General features: G+C 53.2%; 1 protein-coding gene across 3 annotated transcripts in view; it reads left to right on the top strand.

Annotated features, from left to right (window-relative positions):
• Positions 1-961: 961 nt before the first annotated feature.
• CDH5 (cadherin 5) overlaps positions 962-19,345 on the top strand; it is a 31,677-nt gene continuing 13,293 nt past the window's right edge. The window contains exons 1-6 of one of the 3 annotated variants that reach the window (XM_047711333.1): positions 976-1,117; positions 7,148-7,251; positions 11,708-11,926; positions 15,932-16,220; positions 17,144-17,260; positions 18,172-18,336. In XM_047711333.1, the coding sequence (XP_047567289.1) occupies positions 11,726-11,926; positions 15,932-16,220; positions 17,144-17,260; positions 18,172-18,336 (772 nt within the window). In that variant the 5' untranslated portion in view covers positions 976-1,117; positions 7,148-7,251; positions 11,708-11,725. Of the gene's footprint in view, positions 1,118-7,147; positions 7,280-11,707; positions 11,927-15,931; positions 16,221-17,143; positions 17,261-18,171; positions 18,337-19,345 lie in introns of all 3 variants that reach the window. The other 2 variants (XM_047711332.1, XM_047711331.1) reach the window with 2 other exon arrangements.

The following is a 19,345-nucleotide window of genomic DNA, read 5'->3' as shown; positions in this document are numbered from 1 at the left end:
TGTGGGACTTCCCGACCACTCACCCATGGGAAACAGAGGCAACCACTAAGAGGACGGACTCCCACTGCTCACCCTGGGAGAATCCCAATCAGCTGAGCTGGAGCGGGGCCCGGGTACCCGCAGGTTACGAAAGATCCTCCTGTGTCTCTGAGGGTTCACAGAAACTGAGCCCCTCCCGCCTCCAGCTGCTTGGTTCTGATGGACTGATCCCACCTTCGGACTCACTTGGCTCCTATGGCTCTCTCAACAGCCACGTGAGGTTGAGGCTCTGATTATCGCTATCTCCAGATGCGGAAACAGAACATCAGAGGACACGACTGGCTCCACAGTCACATCAGAAGCAGAGCTAGGACACCTGACTGCACTAGATATTCCCACACCCAAATGCCCCCCAACAAATCCCAGCTGCTACCTTAGATCTAGAACCCATGCCCACCCCCACTAGGGAAAAGGCAATCTGGCCCTCCAGAGCCAAGGGCTGCTGCCTGCTTCCCATCTCCCACCCAGACCACCCCCAAGGCCCCTGAAGCCTCCCCATCGCCCTCAAGTCGACCCCTCTCAGCATGTCAGGGAGCCACCTGGGAAGATCGGGGTCCAAGCCTGAGCTGACCCAGGCTGGATTTTTTGGCTCTGGACACCCCAGCTGGGTAGATAAGCCCCTTAAACTCAGAGTCTCAGTGCCTTGAGCTATAGAATGGGGTGATGACACCTGCCCTGAGGGTTACAATGAGGATGAACTAAGGGCCTTGGTGGGTGCTGGGCCTAGGGCCCCAAAGCTGAGGCCTGGGGCCAGGGTCTGAGGTGAGCATCCTGGGCCAGATCCAGGCCTAGGCCTCTGTGGGGAGAGCCTGGCCGGGCCAAGGCAGCCGTCCACCACAGAGCCTGCCTATCTGCAGCCAGCCCGGCCCTCACAAAGGAACAATAACAGGAAACCATCCCAGGGGGAAGTGGGCCAGGGCCAGCTGGAAAACCTGAAGGGGCGGCAGCCAGGCCTCCCTAGTCGGCCGGGTGTGGCTCTCCTCCAAAGGCTATCGGCAGAGCTTCACACACTCCACAGCAGCTCAGCCCCAGAAGGACGGTCGGACGGAACGAGGACACCTCTCAGCCCACGAGCACGGTGAGTGATGAAAGCCCTCACCCCACTTCACCCTAAACCAAACTGAGAGGGTGCTCGGCTTCCCCGTGTATAGTGCGGTTGTTGTCGGGGGTCCCAGGGAAGAGCCATTCCTTGGGGGCAGACCAGGTCTCCTCCAGGCTCAGAGCAGGGCCAGGAGAGTGCGCCTTGTGTTGGTGGCACAGGCACAAATGGGCCTTCTCAGGACTGGGGAGAAGGACGTGCTCTCCCACAGAGAGACTCTCCAACTCCGTGTGACTTGAAGGCCCACCGGTTTCCACGGCGCCATGATCGGAGAGGGCGGGAGTCTGTCTGAGTTGCCATCAGAGGCAGAGGATGGGCACCAGGCCTACCCTCCCCTTGTGAGGCCCTCCCCCATGGAAGAGGGCTTACCAAGGCCTGACATCGTCCCTCCTGCCCAAGTTCTGTGCTGGCCTTGGGAGAGGAGCCCCAGAAGGGGAGCCCTGAGCCCAGGGCTCTGTCAGCCACTGCCCTCATTTTTAGAATAGGCCTGCTGAGGACTGGCCCTGAGCACCTGAGGCCCTGCCTATGGATCCCTCCCCTCCCTGCCTTGGACACCACAGGGGCCAGGTTAGAGCCATGAGAGCTACAGCCATATGCCCCAAGGTTGGGATCCCACAGCCCTCATATTTCAGGGAAGCCCCCCCAAAAGACTTAAATGCAGGCAGTTTAAGGTAAGATCCCCAGATCTACCCCTCCTTCCCATGCTGCTTTGGGAAAATTACTCAGCACCTCTAAACCTCCATGTTCTCGTCTGAACAATGGAGACAGGGACTCATTGCGCCAGCCATCACGGGAACTGGAGGTGGTAAGGATAAAAGGTTCTAAAGATGGAGCTCATGATTCTACTACTGCCAACAAACTCATGAGTTTAGATGCATCCTTTCTCTGCTCCTAGGGGAGGCCACTCGGACTGGGCAAAGTAAGATTGGGAGAGGGTATCTGAACCAGGACCAGCACCCCAAAGCCCAGACTCTTTCTAGCACCAAGGATTTCCTCCATGTCTCAGGTTTCTCATCTATAAACCAGAGGAAAGCAGCCTTTTCATGAGTCAATTATAGGAGGACGTGTCCACACCCAGGAATGGCTCACAGAAGGGGGTCATCAGGAAATCACAGCTGAATGTAGCCAGACCTGTGAATGTCATCGAGTTTTTGATCCCTGAGGTCAGTCAGTCCCCAGCAGGTGGGGGGTGGGGCTGGGGTGCATATGAGAGGCTGTGGGCTCAGCTCTTCCCCTGGCAAGCTCTCCGGCCGAGCTTGTTCCCCGGCCCATGGACGATGCTGCTGTGTGAAGGGGACAGACAGGACCCCGCAAGAGAAGAAGGGCACTCTGGGGGAGGCAAGAAGCCTGGGCAACTGAGCGGGTTTAGGAAGGCTGCCGTGGCCACAGGGTTTTTTAGAGCAGGAAGTGCCAGGAAGGCTGGTGACAGTGATGGCCATGAATGCCAGGACCAGGGACTCTGGCTCCCCTTCAGGTGGTGGGGAGTAGCAGAGACCTGCCATCTTTGGGCCCCAGTCTGGGAGGCAGCAGGTGATCCCCAAGGAGCCCAGGCAGCCCTGCCAATTGCTGCTTACCATTGTAAGGCAGTAGAGGAGGCATCCGCTGGCCTGGCAGGGGTTAAGTTGCCCACCCTGCAGTTTCAACCTGACCAATTGTGCTGCGAAACAAGGGCCGGACGCGGGGGCAGGAAACCAGAGGGGCCACATGTATTTTCTTCCAAAGCTGGCTGACTCACAGCTTTGCTGCTGCCTTGGGGACATAAGGTGAACACGGCGGCCAATCACTCTAGAAAAATCTTGGGCTTCTTGCCTATGGGGATCCATCCCAGTTACTTCCAGGACCTCTTCCCACCAGCCCCCTCCCCACCATTCCTGAAGCTACTAAAAGAATTCCCGTTTGACAGAGGGGACCGCGGATGCCGAAAGAGACCAAGCAGGCAGTCCTAGGTTACACAGTGAGCATGAGACGGAAGCAAACTGGGAGTGAGGCCACCTCTTTCTGACCCTATAGCCCCACCACACTCCATAGTGAAGCTCGGAGAGGGGAAAAGTCAGGGAGAGTTGAACCTGACAGTTTAAGCCACAGAAGAGGCCATGAGAATAAGTCAGGAGCCAAATGATGCTGGGAGGAATGTTCCAGGAGCCAGGTCCTGCCCTGGGGAGCTTGGGTTCTGGCTAGAGATTCTAAAAAGTCCATCCTAACCCAAGTCCAAACAGATATTGGGTGGGAAAAATCCCAGAAGGCTTCCTAGAGGAGGAACACTGAGAGGTCTTAGGTCTGCTCTCTGACCTTCAGTCTTCTATTCTCTCTAGGGCAGGGGATGGACCAAATGGTCCCTGAACTCATTCAGGGACTTCTAGATTATCTGTCTTGGGTCACAGTAACCGTCAGATCCTGGCAGGCACAGATATTGGGAGGAGGGAAACATGGACCAGGCAGGCAGTGAATGAGATTTCCTTCTGAAGAGGAACAGAGGGGTGTAGGAGGTGGGCCCAGGGAAGAACCAGGAAGTGAAGTCAGGTGTGAGCTGGCCAGCCGGGCCACTGCCATCAGGCTGGAGTGGGTGGGTAGGAAAGGGTCAAGACAACTGCATACCTACTGAGCACCTACTGTATACCAGGTTTCACACCAATGATCTCATTTAATCCTCTTGACCAAGGAGGCAGCTACTGTTGCCTCCTTTACAGATGAGGGATCTGGGGCTCAGAGAGGCAAGGAATGGGCCTAAGGCTACACAGCTCTTGGGCAGCTCGGCCAGTACAAATAGGCAAGCATGTGGGGCTCATTCTGTTGCTCCCAATGATTGTCTCAGAGCCTCAGTCAAAGTCAGGAAGCCCAAAGACGACTGGAAAAACCTCCCTGCTGGGGGGTGAGGGGTGTTGTCTCCTTGAAACTTGGAGCTGCCCCCATTAGAAGACAGGGGGTAGACTGGATAATCCTAGAGCCCAGAAACCCAGCACAAAATTGTTTGAAATCACAAACTAAGTCTGGTGAATTGCTAGTATCTACTTATAAGATTGTACTGAAGATTCAGGGACTGAGTTCAAGTTCAGTGGGAATATATACTGTAATACTGTAATCAGTGATGTCTGCCATGGGTATGGAAAGGGATGACAACCTGTGAGCTCTGTCTGGCCAGGTCTACATAAAAGGTTTCTTGCACAGGGACAGGAGTGCGTTCATCAGAGGACACAAAGAAACTTGCCCTCAAAGAATCAAAATCCTACTGGTGGTATGTCTAATATGATGGGCCAGTAGCGATGCTATTTGGGGAGGAGATTCTTTTGAGCTATACCAAGGGTTGCACCTGCTCTGACCACCCAAGGTCTTGCCTTTAAGTATGAGAATTTATGTTTTAAATCCTGTGAGGAGGGAAGCAGTGACAAGACCAGAACTGGAGACTGAGGCAGGCTGACAGGGAGCAGTGGGGACACTGACACCTCAAAGTCCAGGGCCTTGAGTTCATGTAGCATGATGCTGGGTCAAAGTGGAGACCAGTCCAGAACCCACCAGGTCGGAGACACTCAGGCCAGGAGGCAGAGGCTGTGCTAGGGGCAGGAGTCAAAGAGACCTCATCAAAGAGGCAGCCTGGGGCTTGGAAAGAAGTAGAGCATTCACCCAGGGGACACAGCAAAGCGCATTCCATACAGAGGGAACAGCCTGTGCAAAGGGTCTGCTGGAGAGAGGAAGAGCCACGTGTGTTCCAGAAATGTCTAGCTCTCCCCATGGCTGGAAGGGGCAGGGAGACGGGAGAGGACAGCCAGCAGGATGGGCAGGGGCTATACCATGCTGGGCCTTGAAACCAGGCTCAGGAACTAGGCTTCATCCTGCAAGGTGTGGGGTGGGGGAGCCAGGGAGGAGTGGTCAGCAGGGGGATAGCACAATCAGCATGAAGGGGAGTCGAGAGAGAGAAGCTGTCAGCAAAACCCTACAGGAAGAAGATTAGGTCTGGGACCCACAGGAGCAGGTCCCTAGCCTGAATTAAGCCACAAACAAGGAAAAAGCCCGAAGGGGTCAGTTCACAGCTGCCTAATCCTGTCCCCCAACACACCCCATCCCAAGGCCCCTAGGGCCTCACCCTTCATCCTCCCAGTATCTACCAGCTGCCAAGGCCCAGCTGTAAATGCTGGGTATCCGGTGGACAAAATGGGAATCCGGGGATCACTGGCTCCAATCTCTGTCCCAGACTGAGGCTCAAGGTGGTATGGTGGAAAGCAGTGAGGAGAGCCATCCAGGGCCACACAGGGAGCAGGGGCTCCAGCACTTGCCCTTCCCATAGGCATAGCCCCCACATGTTCTGGGTCTTTCCTCCCAAAGCCTGGCCCCAAATCCCTGACCCAGGGCCTCTGGGCTAGAGTCCAGAGCCTGTGGGAGGTTGGGCTGGGACTGATCATCCTGTCCGCCCTCTGATGCTTTGCCTGGGGCTGGGTTCAGCTGCCTGATCTTGTCCCAGCTAGAGGGGGTGTACTGCATGAGAGCAGAGGGGCCACTCTTCGGGGAAGGTGGGTGAGTGGGGACAGGGGTGTGTACTTACGAAGACTCCGTTGATGGTGTTGTGCGTCCATGTGGTATCCCTGTCATGTGTGTATCGCTGACCGGCAAGCTTCCTCTGCCCCACCCCAAAGGGCCCTCCACCCTGCCTGATAACCGCTTCAGGCCTAGACTCAGCCCCTAAAACCTCAGGCTTGAACATTGCTCTGGTCAGGTCAAGGAGCAGGGGGCTGCTGGTACTGGGGGCAGGGCTAGCCCAGCGTCACCTGCCAGGCCATCCCACTGAGAGGCTCCTAGCGGGGTCCAGGCTTCCTAGGGTCTATGTAGCTACAAAAGGAGCAGCTCCAGCTCTTCCTTTCCCCTCCCTTTGTCTCCCTCTGTGTCCCCCAAGTCTTTTTTAAGCTCACAGAGCTGAGTAGACTTCACAGCGCCTTCGAGACCAAAACTCAGTGACAGATGGAGGCCACAAATAGAAAGGGACCAAAGGGATGTTTGCCTGATGTCCCATAGTAGGTCAGAGAAAAGTAAGACTCCCACCTGGACTGAGACCCTCAGAACAATCTAGGGCCTGCTGGCCCCCACCTCCAGCTTCTTACTCTTCTCCATCAGCACACCACACAATTTAAAACTGGGTATTTTTTATCAAACGGTTAGTATCCCTCCCCATGGGGTTACAGACTGCATTGGCTCCCCACATGTAGTTTGGTGCAGGGCCCACAGCAGGTGCTCAATAAATGTTTGTTGAGTGCCTATGTAAGCCCAGAGCTCTAGAGAAGGCTTCCAAAAAGTGGGAACATGTGACTAAAATCCAGGCAGAAGAGAGAGAACGCCAAGTGCAGAGGCCGGGAGGCAGTGACCAAGCCTGGTGGGTGTTAACGTCCTGTAGGCTGGACTGCTGCCAGAAGCCCACCAAGCACCCCCAGACCCACACAGGAGACAAGTGAGAGGAGCAGATGAGGCACGGGTGCCCACATTTGGCTCAACCTTCGGAGCACCCCTCAGTCCTCAGGCTCAGCCCAGGCCTTTGGATCAAGGGCCCCACCCGCTATGGACAAAAACATGGAGCCCAGAGCTTTCCATGGCCCCGCCCTCCCATATTGGCATAGGTGAGCCCCACTGTCCCCCAGATTCTCTGAGGCTCCTTGGCCCCTTCTCCTGGGTTCCATGACCGCTCACTCTGGACCACACACCCTGTCCTCTCATTCAGGGACCCCCAGACCTTCCCAGATTGACCGAGGGCACAGAGGGCCCACCCTCCTCCAGGAATGCATTTGGAGCTGCCCCCAAAAGCCTCCAGCAGGGCTCCAGGGGTGGGGCCCCATCACAAATCCTGCATGACAGGGACCAGGCCAGGCATCTGGCCTCTGCGTGGAGCTACCAAGCAGGTCCCCTTGCCCCTGAAGGCTGTTCTCAGGCAAGTTCCCGGGGCTCCTCAGCTGGGACTTTCTGAGCAGAGAATTCAGTTCCAAACTCCTCGGACCCTCTGCTCATCAGTTGTACCCCAAATTCACCTGGCAGCATCCTGATCGCTCCGAAAACTTGGTGAAGATAAACAGCTTATAGCAAGGTGAAGAGCTAAAGGAAGCCTGACCCCCGCTGCAGCTCCGACCACACCTCCAGAGGTACAGCCAAGGGACCACACCTCCAGAGGTACAGCCAAGGGCAATTCTGCTTCCAGCTGTGGGCGCGGCTGACTTCCTCTCCAATAGCAGTAGGGGAGAAACAATCCTCGACAAGACCCTTCCTCTTGGCCTGCATCTTGGGAGGCCAAATTTCTAACACAAAAGGTGAAAGACCCAAATAAATGTGGCTTTTCAGATAGAAAAATCCCTTAGGCCCCTCTGAGTTTGGGTGAGAAAGGAGCCCAGGATTCAGAAAAAGAGCTGGGTAAAGGTTCTAGACCTACCACTTCTGAGTTGTTTGTCTCTGTGCCTCGGTTTCTCCCTCTGGGAAATGGGGGCAGTAATTCCTACGTCCTGGGAATAATATGAAAACCAAATGAGACAGCATCTCCGAAAGCTGAGCATGGACAGCTGTTTATCATCATTACACGTGAGTGTCCCCAGAGGGGGAGGCGGCGTGGTGCGGAGAGCAGTACTGGGGTGAAAGGCAGCCTCCGTTCACATCCTGGCTCCATCTCTCACCACCCTATGAGCTGGGATGACTGGGTGTTAAGGAATAAAAATGGTAACTCGACAACTCGGTGAAGCAGACCCGCGTCACAGAGCATTCATCCACATTTGGGTTCATTGTTAGCTAGTGTTTTTTGCAACTACTTCGGAATTCAGGCCTGAAAACCACCCTGACAGGTAGATGCTAGTGCTCCCATTGTACAGATGGTGAAAGCAAGGCTCTGGGCGGTAGAGTGTCTTGTGCACAGTCATGCAGTGACAAGGCAGTGCAGCTGAGGTACAGGAAGCACACTGAGCCCGCGACCACCACCCTGTGCCCACCCTGCGCCGCCTGAGCCTGAAGAGGAAAGATCCATGTGTGACTGACCTGTGGCCAGTCTTGGGGAGGAGGGAAGACACAGATAGGGCTCAATCTTCTCCAGAAGGAGAGGGAGCTGTGATTTGAGACTGCAGCGGAACCAGTCAACACTGGGACCAGGCCCAAGCCTGTGCTGCAATGGGGGTGCGGTGGGAGAGGCCAGGAAGGGGGACCAGCCCAGGGACCCTTTTCATCTCTCCCTACTCTATCCCGTGCTCCAGCAGGTCCCAGTTACTCCACCTCAGAAGCATACTCCAGGGCCCTCCCCTCCTAACCCCAATCTGGGTGACAGTGACCGCCACCTCTGGGTCTCCCCTCTCCCAGCCTGTCTCCTCACCACAGCTACGACCTCTGCAAATCATACCATGTCACTATCCCACCCTCTTTTTTTTTTTTTTTTTTTTTATTTGACAGACAGAGATCACAAGCAGGCAGAGAGGCAGGCAGAGAGAGAGGAGGAAGCAGGCTCCCTGCTGAGCAGAGAGCCCGATGCGGGGCTCGATCCCAGGACCCTGAGATCATGACCTGAGCCGAAGGCAGCGGCCTAACCCACTGAGCCACCCAGGCGCCCCACTATCCCACCCTCTTAAGGAAGAGCTCTCTCCCCAGGCTGCCCCCACGCAATCTGATGGTACCCATTTCCAATGGCTAAGCCAACAAACTACCCCAAATATGGTGACTTAAAACAACACAATTTATTTCCTTTTCCTCTTACAGTTCTGGAGGGGCCAGGTCTGACACGGATTTCAGTGGGCTAAAAATCGGGGCTGCGTTCCTCTGGAGATCTAGGGGAGAATCTGTTTCCTGGCCTTTTCTGGCTTCAAGAGGCTGCTCACATTCCTTGGCCAGTGGCCACATATCACACCAATTTCTGTCTCCACTGTCACATCTCCTTTTACCTGGTTCTGACCTTCTTGCCTTCATCTTTTAAGGACACTGGAATTATATTATGCATAACATGGTGCACGTAATCCGCCCTCTCTCAAGATCCTTCACTTCATCATATCTGCTCAAAGTCTTTTTGCCATAGAAAGTAACATATTCACAGATTCCAAGGAATTCAGACATGGACATCTTTGGGGGGCTTTCCCTCAGCCTACCACACTGACCTCATCACCTCTTCCTATGTCTCACCCCTTATTGCTCATTTCTATCTGACCCAGGGCTTCTTTTGGTTCTTCAAGCACCCCACCCATTTTTCTACCTCAGGGCCTTTGCACATGTTGGTCCATCTGCTTAGAAAGACTTTCTTTCCTCTGGTACTCCTAAGACTAACACCAAGGTGCTGGTTTAAGTGTCATCTCTCTGAGAGGCCTCCCCTGACCTCAGCCAGCCACCCTCTCTCTGAGTTGCACCCCCCAGTGTAACACTAGCTGGCATTTTCTTAACTTGCTTATTTTCCTGGTGTTCCCACTACAGCGTGCACTCCCTGAGGTCAATCCCATGTGCCTTGCTTACTGTTGTACCCCAGTGCCCATTTTGGAACCCGTGTATAGTAGGTACTCAGTACCCATTTGGCTCAGTGCATGGGTTCGCACTCCACCTTGTCTAAAGGCCTGAGGATTCTCTCTCCGTTTCTCAGTTTCACTTCTGTTTGTTTTACTTTTTCATATTTGAGTCACTTCTCACTTGGGAGGAAGAAAGAACCAAGACTCGAAGTTCCTTTGTAGGCAGAAAAGGAAATGACCCACCAGGCCTGAGTCTGGCAATGTTGGGGCAGGGGCATGCCAGCCACGTCCCCTGAGTCAGGACCAGCTTCCTGGCCAGCACTCCCAACATCCCCAAATCTTTAATCACTGCCTTCCTCCCACCTAGAGGGGCTACCCTCTCCATGACCTACCCTCAAAAGATAGCAAGCCTCCTTCAGTTCCACCACCTCATAACTGAGGAAACTGAGACCCAGAACCTCTCCCCAGGCACATGGCACGTGCATTCACTGACAAGCTCCAGTGTTCTGTCCCACCCAAGCCTGGGAGCCTGCTTCCTCCTGGGCCAGCAGCAGGGACCACAGGGTGGGGGCCTCAGATGCTAAGATCAGCAGACCCAGAGGCCAGGCTAGCCCAGCACAGACATCCTGGGCTCTCACTGAGGACAGCCTGGCGCCAGCGTCTTAGAGGAAATGTTACCAGAGTTTACAGAACTTCTGTAGTGTGCAAAATCCAGGCTCTCCCTCAGGCCAAGATGGGGGACAACCCAGGTGGCAGCCTCCTATCCAGGATCCTGTGGTCCTTGTCTCTCTCCAAGCAGGAACCCTGGTTCCCACTCCCACCCATATGTCCTCTGACCCTGAACTTACCCAGGAGCCACAGATGAGTAACGTGGGGACCCAGCATGAGTAGACTAATGGGGTCAGGGTTGAGAGAGCATAATGATAACCAGAGTCACAGCCTTCACCTACCACAGGGGAGTGGGGAGAAACCTCCCTTCCTGGAATTCAGGATGAAACCAGGCTGTGATTTCTGGGTGACCCAAGATTCTGGTCCAGGCTGATTTCCTGTCCCCAGAGCTGCCATTTAGGGTCTGCAAGCACACTGGGCCCTGTGCTTAAGGCCTGTTTTCATGTTCTTCTGTATCTATCTTGAAATTCTTAATACTTTTTGAAAAAGGGCCCCACACTTCCATTTTACACTGGGCCCCACAAACTATGAAGCCAGTCCTGTGAGCCCAGCCTCTCAATCCCCCACCCTCCCCCACTCCTGTTCTTGTAATAGTTACTAAACTGATCACCAACTGTGAGCTCTGGGCCTGGTGAGGGCCTGACCCTCCAGGTTAAGACACTGGGGTTTCCTAAGGACTTTCTGAATACAGCATCAAAGCAAGAGTGCCACAGGGGCTCTCCTGCTGGCAGGGGTGGGGAGGGCATGTTTGCGCAGAGGCGTCTTGAAGTCCCACCCCACAGCAGCTGTGAGGACAAGAGAGGGCAGTGGGAGAAAACACGACCTTTGGGGCCAGGCAGACTTGGTTTGAGTCTCGCTCTGCGGCTCACAGTCTGGGATCTCAGGAATGTTAACTAAACCCCTCTGATCCTCGGCTTGTTAGTCATGTGAGGGTTATAATTAATCCACTTCGAGAGTAACCAGGAAAATTAAATGAGATGACACACGTAAAGCACTGCTGCACAGTGTCAGGCTTGTAATAAGTACTTGATAAGTGATAGCTGTTGAGGTCAGACACCAAGGCTCCATCCCCAGCCCCACCACTCGCTCCGGTGGGAACTTAACGTCTTGTGTGTAAAAGGAGGGTTATGGGGTGTCACGGCACAGGGCTTTGGGAGCTCCCATCAGCAACCACATCACCCTCTCCTCCAGAAAAACCTTCCGTCCAGCCCTTCCGGGGGTCCCTCGGTCACCTGTACTCGCCTCTAGACCAGCGCACGTGAACTTCAGCAGAAGGGGTTTCTGCGTCTGCCTCCCTCCCCAAGACCGGGAGCGAGGGGGCGGGGCAGGAACAGCGTCTGGTTGTGCCGGTATGAGCAGAGAGGAAAGGACAGCAGAGTGAACATAAGGGAAGTTCCCTCAGCAGCAGGCAGCAGCTCACATGCCGGAGTATGACCGCCACGCCTTGGCGGTGTCCCCCCTCTTTCCCCAGATCGGCACCTCTCAGAAGATGCAGGTGCTCATGCTGCTGCTCGCCTCGGTGGGCACCTGCCTGGACCCGCTGGTGGTGGCAGCAACAGACCCCAGCCCTGTCCGACCAGACCCCCCCGGCGCGCTGCACACCCACCAGCGCCAGAAGAGAGACTGGATTTGGAACCAGATGCACATCGATGAAGAGAAAAACACCTCACTGCCCCATTATGTGGGCAAGGTAAGGCTCGGGCCCCAGAGCAGGTGCGGCATCAGGAGCAGGTGGCCTGCAATGATGGTGGCAGTGGGACAGCTGGTGACACACACTGTCCTGGCTGGCAGGGTGCGGCCGGTGGCTGTGAAGGTAATGGTGGTAGAGCAGACAGAGCTTGTGGAAGGGGTCACGACACTGAAGGGAAAGGTGGTGGTGGTGACAGGGAAGGGAAGGTGGTGCCCCAGCAGCTGGGGGTGGGGCCGGCCAGGGAAGCTCCACGCACAGCCTGCCCAGACCAGCCAGCTGACTGTGCCCACGGGCTCCTTGGGCTCCCTAGAATGGCTGGGAAATGTCAATGCCTCGGGATGGCCTCTCAGAGAGAAAGATGTGTGACCAGGGTCACATGGTAAGACTCGGATAGAGCCCGAGGAGAACCAACCCCAGGGTTGCCCGAGGAGAACCTTGCCTACAGGGTTCCTGACTTCCAACACAAACGTGAACTCTGCGTCACAGAGGAAAATGTCATCAACCCACCTACATCTTTCCCTATGGGATAACTGTGCCATGAATCAGCCACTGATGAGGACGGCCAGCCCCGAGGAAAATCTGCGGGGAGAGGAAGGGAGAGCCCACAGAAAGCGGAAGCCACCTGGCTCATGCATAGCCCTGACATGGAAACCTTCAGAGGGCTCTCCTCTCCCAAGGGTCTTCGAACAGCAGGAAGAGCGTCAGGCCTGCCATCATCCGCCAAGAGCGTTCACTTGGCACCTGGCATGGGGCCAGGGGACAGAGAAGCCACAAGCAGTCCCCACCCTGGGAAGGAACAGGGTGCTTGGGAGAGGCAAGGACAAGTTTCCAAGGATCGCCTCCTGGCTCCCAAAGACGTAATCTGAGGGAAGGAAATCCCTGTTTATCAAGGCCACAGTCCGGAGCCTTTGTTTACAGACTGGTTGGACAATGGGAGTGAGCCCTGAGCAGCTTTCTGAATCCATAAATATGGGTCAGCATGGCTTTCAGCATTAAGACGTTATAGCCAAATATACTGATAATTTAAAAAAAGAGAGAGAGCGCACGCTCCCAGAAACCCATACACTCAAACTATGAGGAAAATATCAGATAAATTCCAGTAGAGAAGCATCCTACAAAATACCTGACCAGTACCCGTCAAAACTGTCAAGGTCATCAAAAACACTGAAAGTCTGAGAAATTGTCATAGCCAAGAGGAACCCAAAGAAACATGATGACTAGATGTAATGGGGTATCCTGGATAGGTTCCTAGAGCGGAGAAAGGACATGAAGCAAAAACTGAGGGCATCCGTATGAATGATGGACCCCAGTCACTACAAATATATCGGGACTGGCCCACTAATGAGAACAAAGGCACCATACTAACATAACATCAACATAAAACGTTGATAATCGTGGAAACTGGGAGCAGGATGCATGAGAACTCTCTGTCTTATCTTCTCAATTTTCTTATAAATCTAAAACTGTTCTAAAAAATAAAGTGTTGGAGGGAAGGAGCTTATACTCCAATGGCATCTTATGCAGAATTCCAATAAAATAGGTCAAAGCTCAGTCGCTCCCCATCACTACCCCTGTCCCTGTGGGTCCTAATGCACCAACCCCGGCCCAGAACCAAGTTTGGAACTACCAACTAACCCTAAGCAACTCGCACAGAGTCCCAGACTGTCCCTTCTCCTTGAATCCCCACTGTTCCCCCGAGCCACAGGCTGCAGAGCTGGGGCGTTTGCTTCTTGTCTCCTGACCCACTGTTCAACATATATCCTGGCCCCTGGGTCTTGGGACCCCCTTATGAACCCGCGGGGACCCAGTACACCAAGGCCCTCCCAGCTCTGCTCCACCCAAGGCGGAGGCCCTCACGCCCTGTCTCCACTTCCTCACCTTGCAGACTCTTCTCTAAGCTGTCCTCTGGCTTTCCACCCCACCCCCTGCCCCGATGCTGCTCTCAACCAGGGCTCCGGGGTTGCATTGTTGCTCAAGCCTAGGGATGCCTTCTAGCCTCACGAGATTTGACCACACCCTTCTTGACACTCCCTCTTCTGTCCTGACACCCACTCTTTCTTGGTTCTCCTCATCAGACACCTTTACTCAAGGCTCTTGCTCCCTGGACCCATATGGCCCTGTCTCCGAGTCTCAGCCCTGGAAGCGGGAAGGGAGTCTGGATTACCCCTGTGCTTCCAGCATCCTGCCTAGCAACTTTTAGGCAACTGATTTATACATTTTTAATTGAATTGAACTGCATTTTCTTAAATATTCTAACCATCTATGAGAGTACCACTTTACATGCATGAAATATGATACTCTTATGTTCCTTAAAGTCTCTGTTTCTAAGATTCTATAAATGAAATGTTTAGCACTTCTACCCTAATATCTTTTAACATATGGATATACCATAAATAATAACATGTATTTATTGAGAGCCTGTGCAAATGGCTTTACATACATTAGCTTCCAAATCTTTTTCTAATCTTGTTCTTGGGGCGTCTGGGGGGCTCCAGTCAGTTAAGCATCTGCCTTTAGCTCAGGTCATGCTCTCAGGGTCCTGAAATCAAACCCTACGCTGGGCTCCATGTTCAGTGGGAAGTCTGCTTCCCCCTCTGACCCTCCCCTATCTTGTGCTCTCTCTCTCTCTCAAATAAACAAATAAAATCTTTAAAAAATTATTTTAAAAGATAAATTTTAGTCCCTAGGGCACTAATACTATGTGGTACAAAGGAAAAATGTTCTTATTACAATGGGAAATCCTGAGTTAAAGCTCATTAGTTTTCTTCTATAGGGCTATGCATTGTAAATCTCCAAGAAGAGAACACTTTATGTACTGTTCCAAAACTAAATTGACTGGAATCGGTAGTTTGCTAATAAATGTCTGACAACTGGTTCTCCAGGAGAAAAAGTCCTGATTCACAGCATTTGCTCATTTCCATGTGTAAATACTTTCACTATGTCTGTTTCAAGGTCCTAACTTAATGGCACCAAAGACAGAGTTGTGAAAAGATATGTATTAACACCGCACCGTGTGGTATTTCCATTATTCAACACAGACATAACCTCAAGACCATAGTAAAATGTAGTACAATCATGAGAAAGCAATGAATTTTGAGTAGGCTATCTTTGCTTTTAATAGGATTCATTTAATTGATAAGTTTATATAACTGAACTTTTAAGAACGGCTGTGTTTAACACCAGCTCACAAACCTTCCTAAAGATGTAAGTTGGCTAGCCAGTGCCAGCCATCTCCCAGCTCACTGGAATGGAATTTTCGTGTGGAACAGCAAAAGACTCTGGAATTCACTTTTTTTTTTTTTTTTTTTTTTTTTTTTTTTTTAAAGATTTTATTTATTTATTTGACAGAGAGAGATCACAAGTAGATGGAGAGGAAGGCAGAGAGAGAGAGAGAGAGAGAGAGAGAGAGAGGGAAGCAGGCTTCTTGCTGAGCAGAGAGCCCGATGTGGGACTCGATCCCAGGACCCTGAGATCATGACCCGAGCCGAAGGCAGCGGCTTAACCCACTGAGCCACCCAGGCGCCCCTGGAATTCACTTTTGAAAGCACCGTTCTGCTCATTAGAGGAGCTCAACATATAGAAGCGATATTATCTCCACTTTACAATGAGGTTACCACAACTCAGAAAGCTTAAGTGACTAGTAAGGGGCAGCATATCCCTTGCTTTCCATTGGCAGAAAGTACACTCTTTCCCTCAAAAATCTTTTTGCAAGCACCTACGACATTCCAAGTGCTGTTCTGGGCATACGAGGGCAGCAGGCTGGGCAAGCGCCGCGGGTGTAGTGTTCGCAGGGACCTGGCTGAGAACACGCACTAAAGACCAGTCGGAGACACTTGTGAAAGCTGCAAGTGCCACACTTAGACTCCCTGGCCAGCACCACACACGTGTACACTCACAGGAACAACCATGCAGGTGTGCAGGTACACACCGACATACCTACGTGCATCGACTCATGCACGTAGCCACCCCGCCCATCCTCCGCTCATGGCACCTCTTTTTTCCTAGATCAAATCGAGTGTGAACCGCAAGAACGCCAAGTATGTGCTCAAAGGGGAGTCTGTGGGCAAGGTCTTCCGGGTCAGGGAGGACACAGGGGACGTGTATGCCTTCGAGAGGCTGGACAGGGAGAAGATCCCTGAGTACCACCTTACTGCCCTGGTGGTAGACAAGAATACCAACAAGAACCTCGAGTCTCCTTCCAGCTTCACCATTAAAGTTCACGACGTGAATGACAACTGGCCTGTATTCACGCACCGGCTGTTCAACGCGTCTGTGCCGGAGATGTCAGCTGTGGGTATGTGCCCTGTTTGTACTGTCCCCTCATCTCCCACTCATCCGCGGCCTGAAGGCACTTCTCCCATCAGCAACTTCACTGCCTGGGGTCAGGATTTAGTGAGTTCAGTGAAGGTGCTATTTTATGTGGCTTGAAAGAAACACTGGCCTGGCCCCTAGTCATGGACTGAGTCCTGACCCTGATCATAACTGAGCCTTGACCATCAGAGAGACACGTTTCACTACTCTTCGGAGCAAAGCCCACCCACTGCTCTGGCTCAGGACTAGCACTCTAAAAGCATAGCCTTCACCCAGGAAGAATGCCAACTTGGCCACCACAGTGAAAAGTCACCTCTAGGAGCCACGCAGGAGTGGAGGGGGGAGGACCACAGCCCTCACCCCCAAGTGCAGCACCAGCCTGTACCCCAGGCCTCTCCAAGTTACTACTTCCTCAATTCCATCCTCAGCCTCTAGTAGTACCAGAAAAGGGCTCCCTTCTCCACTGCTTGGTCCAAGATTCCCAGCCAAGAACCTGGGAGATCTTAACAGATCTTCTTATAAAGTATGGGGATCTTGGAGTTCAAGAGAAACAGAGATGTGGCACTCACCCCTGAGGGACACCCTCCCAATTCCTTTGTTCTCCACCGCCACTCTCCTCTACTTCTCCTCATGAACCCACATGTCCGTCCCCTCCCTCATTTCTCCCATGACTAAAATCCACCTGCTCTCTGCCTCCTTCAAAGACGACCAGGCTGGACCTCCAGCACTATCAGCACTCAGCGCCCATGCAAGCTCCTAAGAACACAAAGCAGCCTTTTCTCCCAGCCAGGACTCTGGGGGAGGTGGGTTCAGGGAACAGCCTGGGCCCCCTAACTGTCCTCATCCGGGAACGGGGCGAGGGGCTAGCAGTCCCAAGGCAATAACCCCTGGATGCTCTTTCCTCAGGGACCTCTGTCATCCGTGTGACAGCCGTTGATGCAGATGACCCCACTGTGGCAGACCATGCCTCTGTCATGTACCAAATCCTGAAGGGAGAAGAACATTTTGCTATCGATGGTTCCGGTCTGTGTTACTAACCCTCCGGGGTGGGCACTGGCTTGGGGCAGGGTAGGGTGGATACTCTGGGTGCAGCCGCTGAGGGATCTAGTCACAGAGGTGTCACCTACCACCCAAGCACACTATCCTACAGAAACAGTTGCTTATACCTGTTTAGACAAGGTGGCTGGTGAGGGCAGAAGGAAGCAGACCGCTGCCCAAACACGGACTCCAGTCCAGGAAACAAACCCAGGACCCAAGCTGTGACACGAGCAGCAGAGAGAGTGCTGGTTAGCAGCTCTGTGTGTAGGGAAGGACCAATCCAATTTCCCAACCCAGTCCTGCTACTGCTGCTCACACACTCTAAGGAAACCTCAGGCAAGTCAACTAACCTCCACGAGCCTTAGTTCCCTCATCCTGAAGACGGGAAAATGTATATCCATTTTGCACGGCAGCTGTGAAGTTTGAATGAAATATAGAGAACACATGGCCCATAGTAAGTATCCACTTGGGGTAACTTTAAAAACCGTGAGGACTGAGTTTAGGGGCCAAGAAAGAAGTCCAGGTGGTCAGGCCGGGGCACACTATCTTTCGGAAGGACGGCAAGTACAACACGGCACAGAGACCGCCACAACCGATGATCACGGCAGGCCCCACTAATCCATCACAACACTCCTCCCCCTCAAAGCCTAGCCGTGCGCTCACACTTTCTCAACACCATGCTCCACACAGCTCAGACTCCTTGGGCAGCTTTGGTCCAGCAGTGCCGGGTGTGAAGGGTTGGGGTGGGGGGTCAGCCAGTGGTTCGCAGCCCTGGCTGCACAGTGGAATCACCTGGGAGATTTTAAGTCAGGGGTGCTCTCCGGAGAAGGCCCACGCACCAGTATTTTCTAAAAACCTTCCAAGTAACATGGCTCCTGCTGGGACACTTTTTGCAGGACTCATTTTCACGACAACCAAAACCCTGGACCGAGAGACGCAGGCCAAGTATGAGATCGTGGTTGAAGCGCGAGATGCCCAGGGCCTCCGTGGGGAGTCAGGCACAGCTACGGTACTGGTCACTCTGCAGGACATCAATGACAATTTCCCCATCTTCACCCAGGGTGAGCTCTTCCCTCAGGGCCCTAGGGAAGATGAGGGCTGGGAGAATCCAGACTCAGCGACCTCGGTGTCTTGTGGAGAAGCCCAGAGTCCATCTACCTCTCCCTTGACCCCAGGGGGTGCTCAAGCCCAGTAAAGTCACTTTGGTGCTAGGAGAGGCTCTGCTCTGTAGCCCTGTGCACATTCCCAAGGCTATCCAAATGCCATCTGCCACAGTGCCCTCATAGGCCACAGGGAAATCACGCTCCCTGCTGTGCCCCCCCCACCGTGCCCTGAACCCCACTACGAGAGTGAAACTGTTTCACCCAGTTTCTATGGGCTTGGAAAAGTCCAGGCCCTAGCTAGAGAATCCCTGGGAGCTGATGAACAGGGGTATGGCAACGTTCCATATCCAGAGATGAGGCTGGGCCCTGAGCCCACCCACAGACTGATTCTCTCCCCCGAAAAAAGTGCCTGACAAGAGCTTTTCCAATGCCCTGGTTAGGGCTGGGGAGGAAAGTCAGACGGTTCATCACTTGTACCCTCCCATGCTGAGGTGTAATTCAGAGGCTTAGCCATCCCAAGGATAGCCTGAAGTGGCCTCAATGTACACGAGAGGCGCTTGCTAACGGTATGACTTGTCTCTCGTCAAATGACAGGCCCCGGGGTGCCTGGGTGGCTCAGTGGGTTAGGGCCTCTGCCTTTAGCTCAGGTCATGATCTCAAGGTCCTGGGATCCAGCCCTGCGTCGGGTTCTCTGCTCAGCAGGAAGCCTGCTTCCCATTCTCTCTCTGCCTGCCTCTCTGCCTACTTGTGATCTCTGTCAAATAAATAAATAAAATCTTTTTTAAAAATTAAAAAAAAAATAACATGCCCCTAGTAGAGTACCTAGCATACAGTAGGTGCTCAATTACTATTCATTAAATCAATGGACAGATAGAACAGAACCTCTTTGCCCTGGGACCCCAAATTCCAAAGGTGCTATTACTATTGTTATTATTTTATTGTGTACAATTCCTGTATAAAATGTATT

This window comes from Lutra lutra, chromosome 17, assembly GCF_902655055.1.
Source record: "Lutra lutra chromosome 17, mLutLut1.2, whole genome shotgun sequence".
Lineage (NCBI taxonomy): Eukaryota > Metazoa > Chordata > Mammalia > Carnivora > Mustelidae > Lutra > Lutra lutra.
This window is presented reverse-complemented; position numbering and strand designations above follow the sequence as displayed.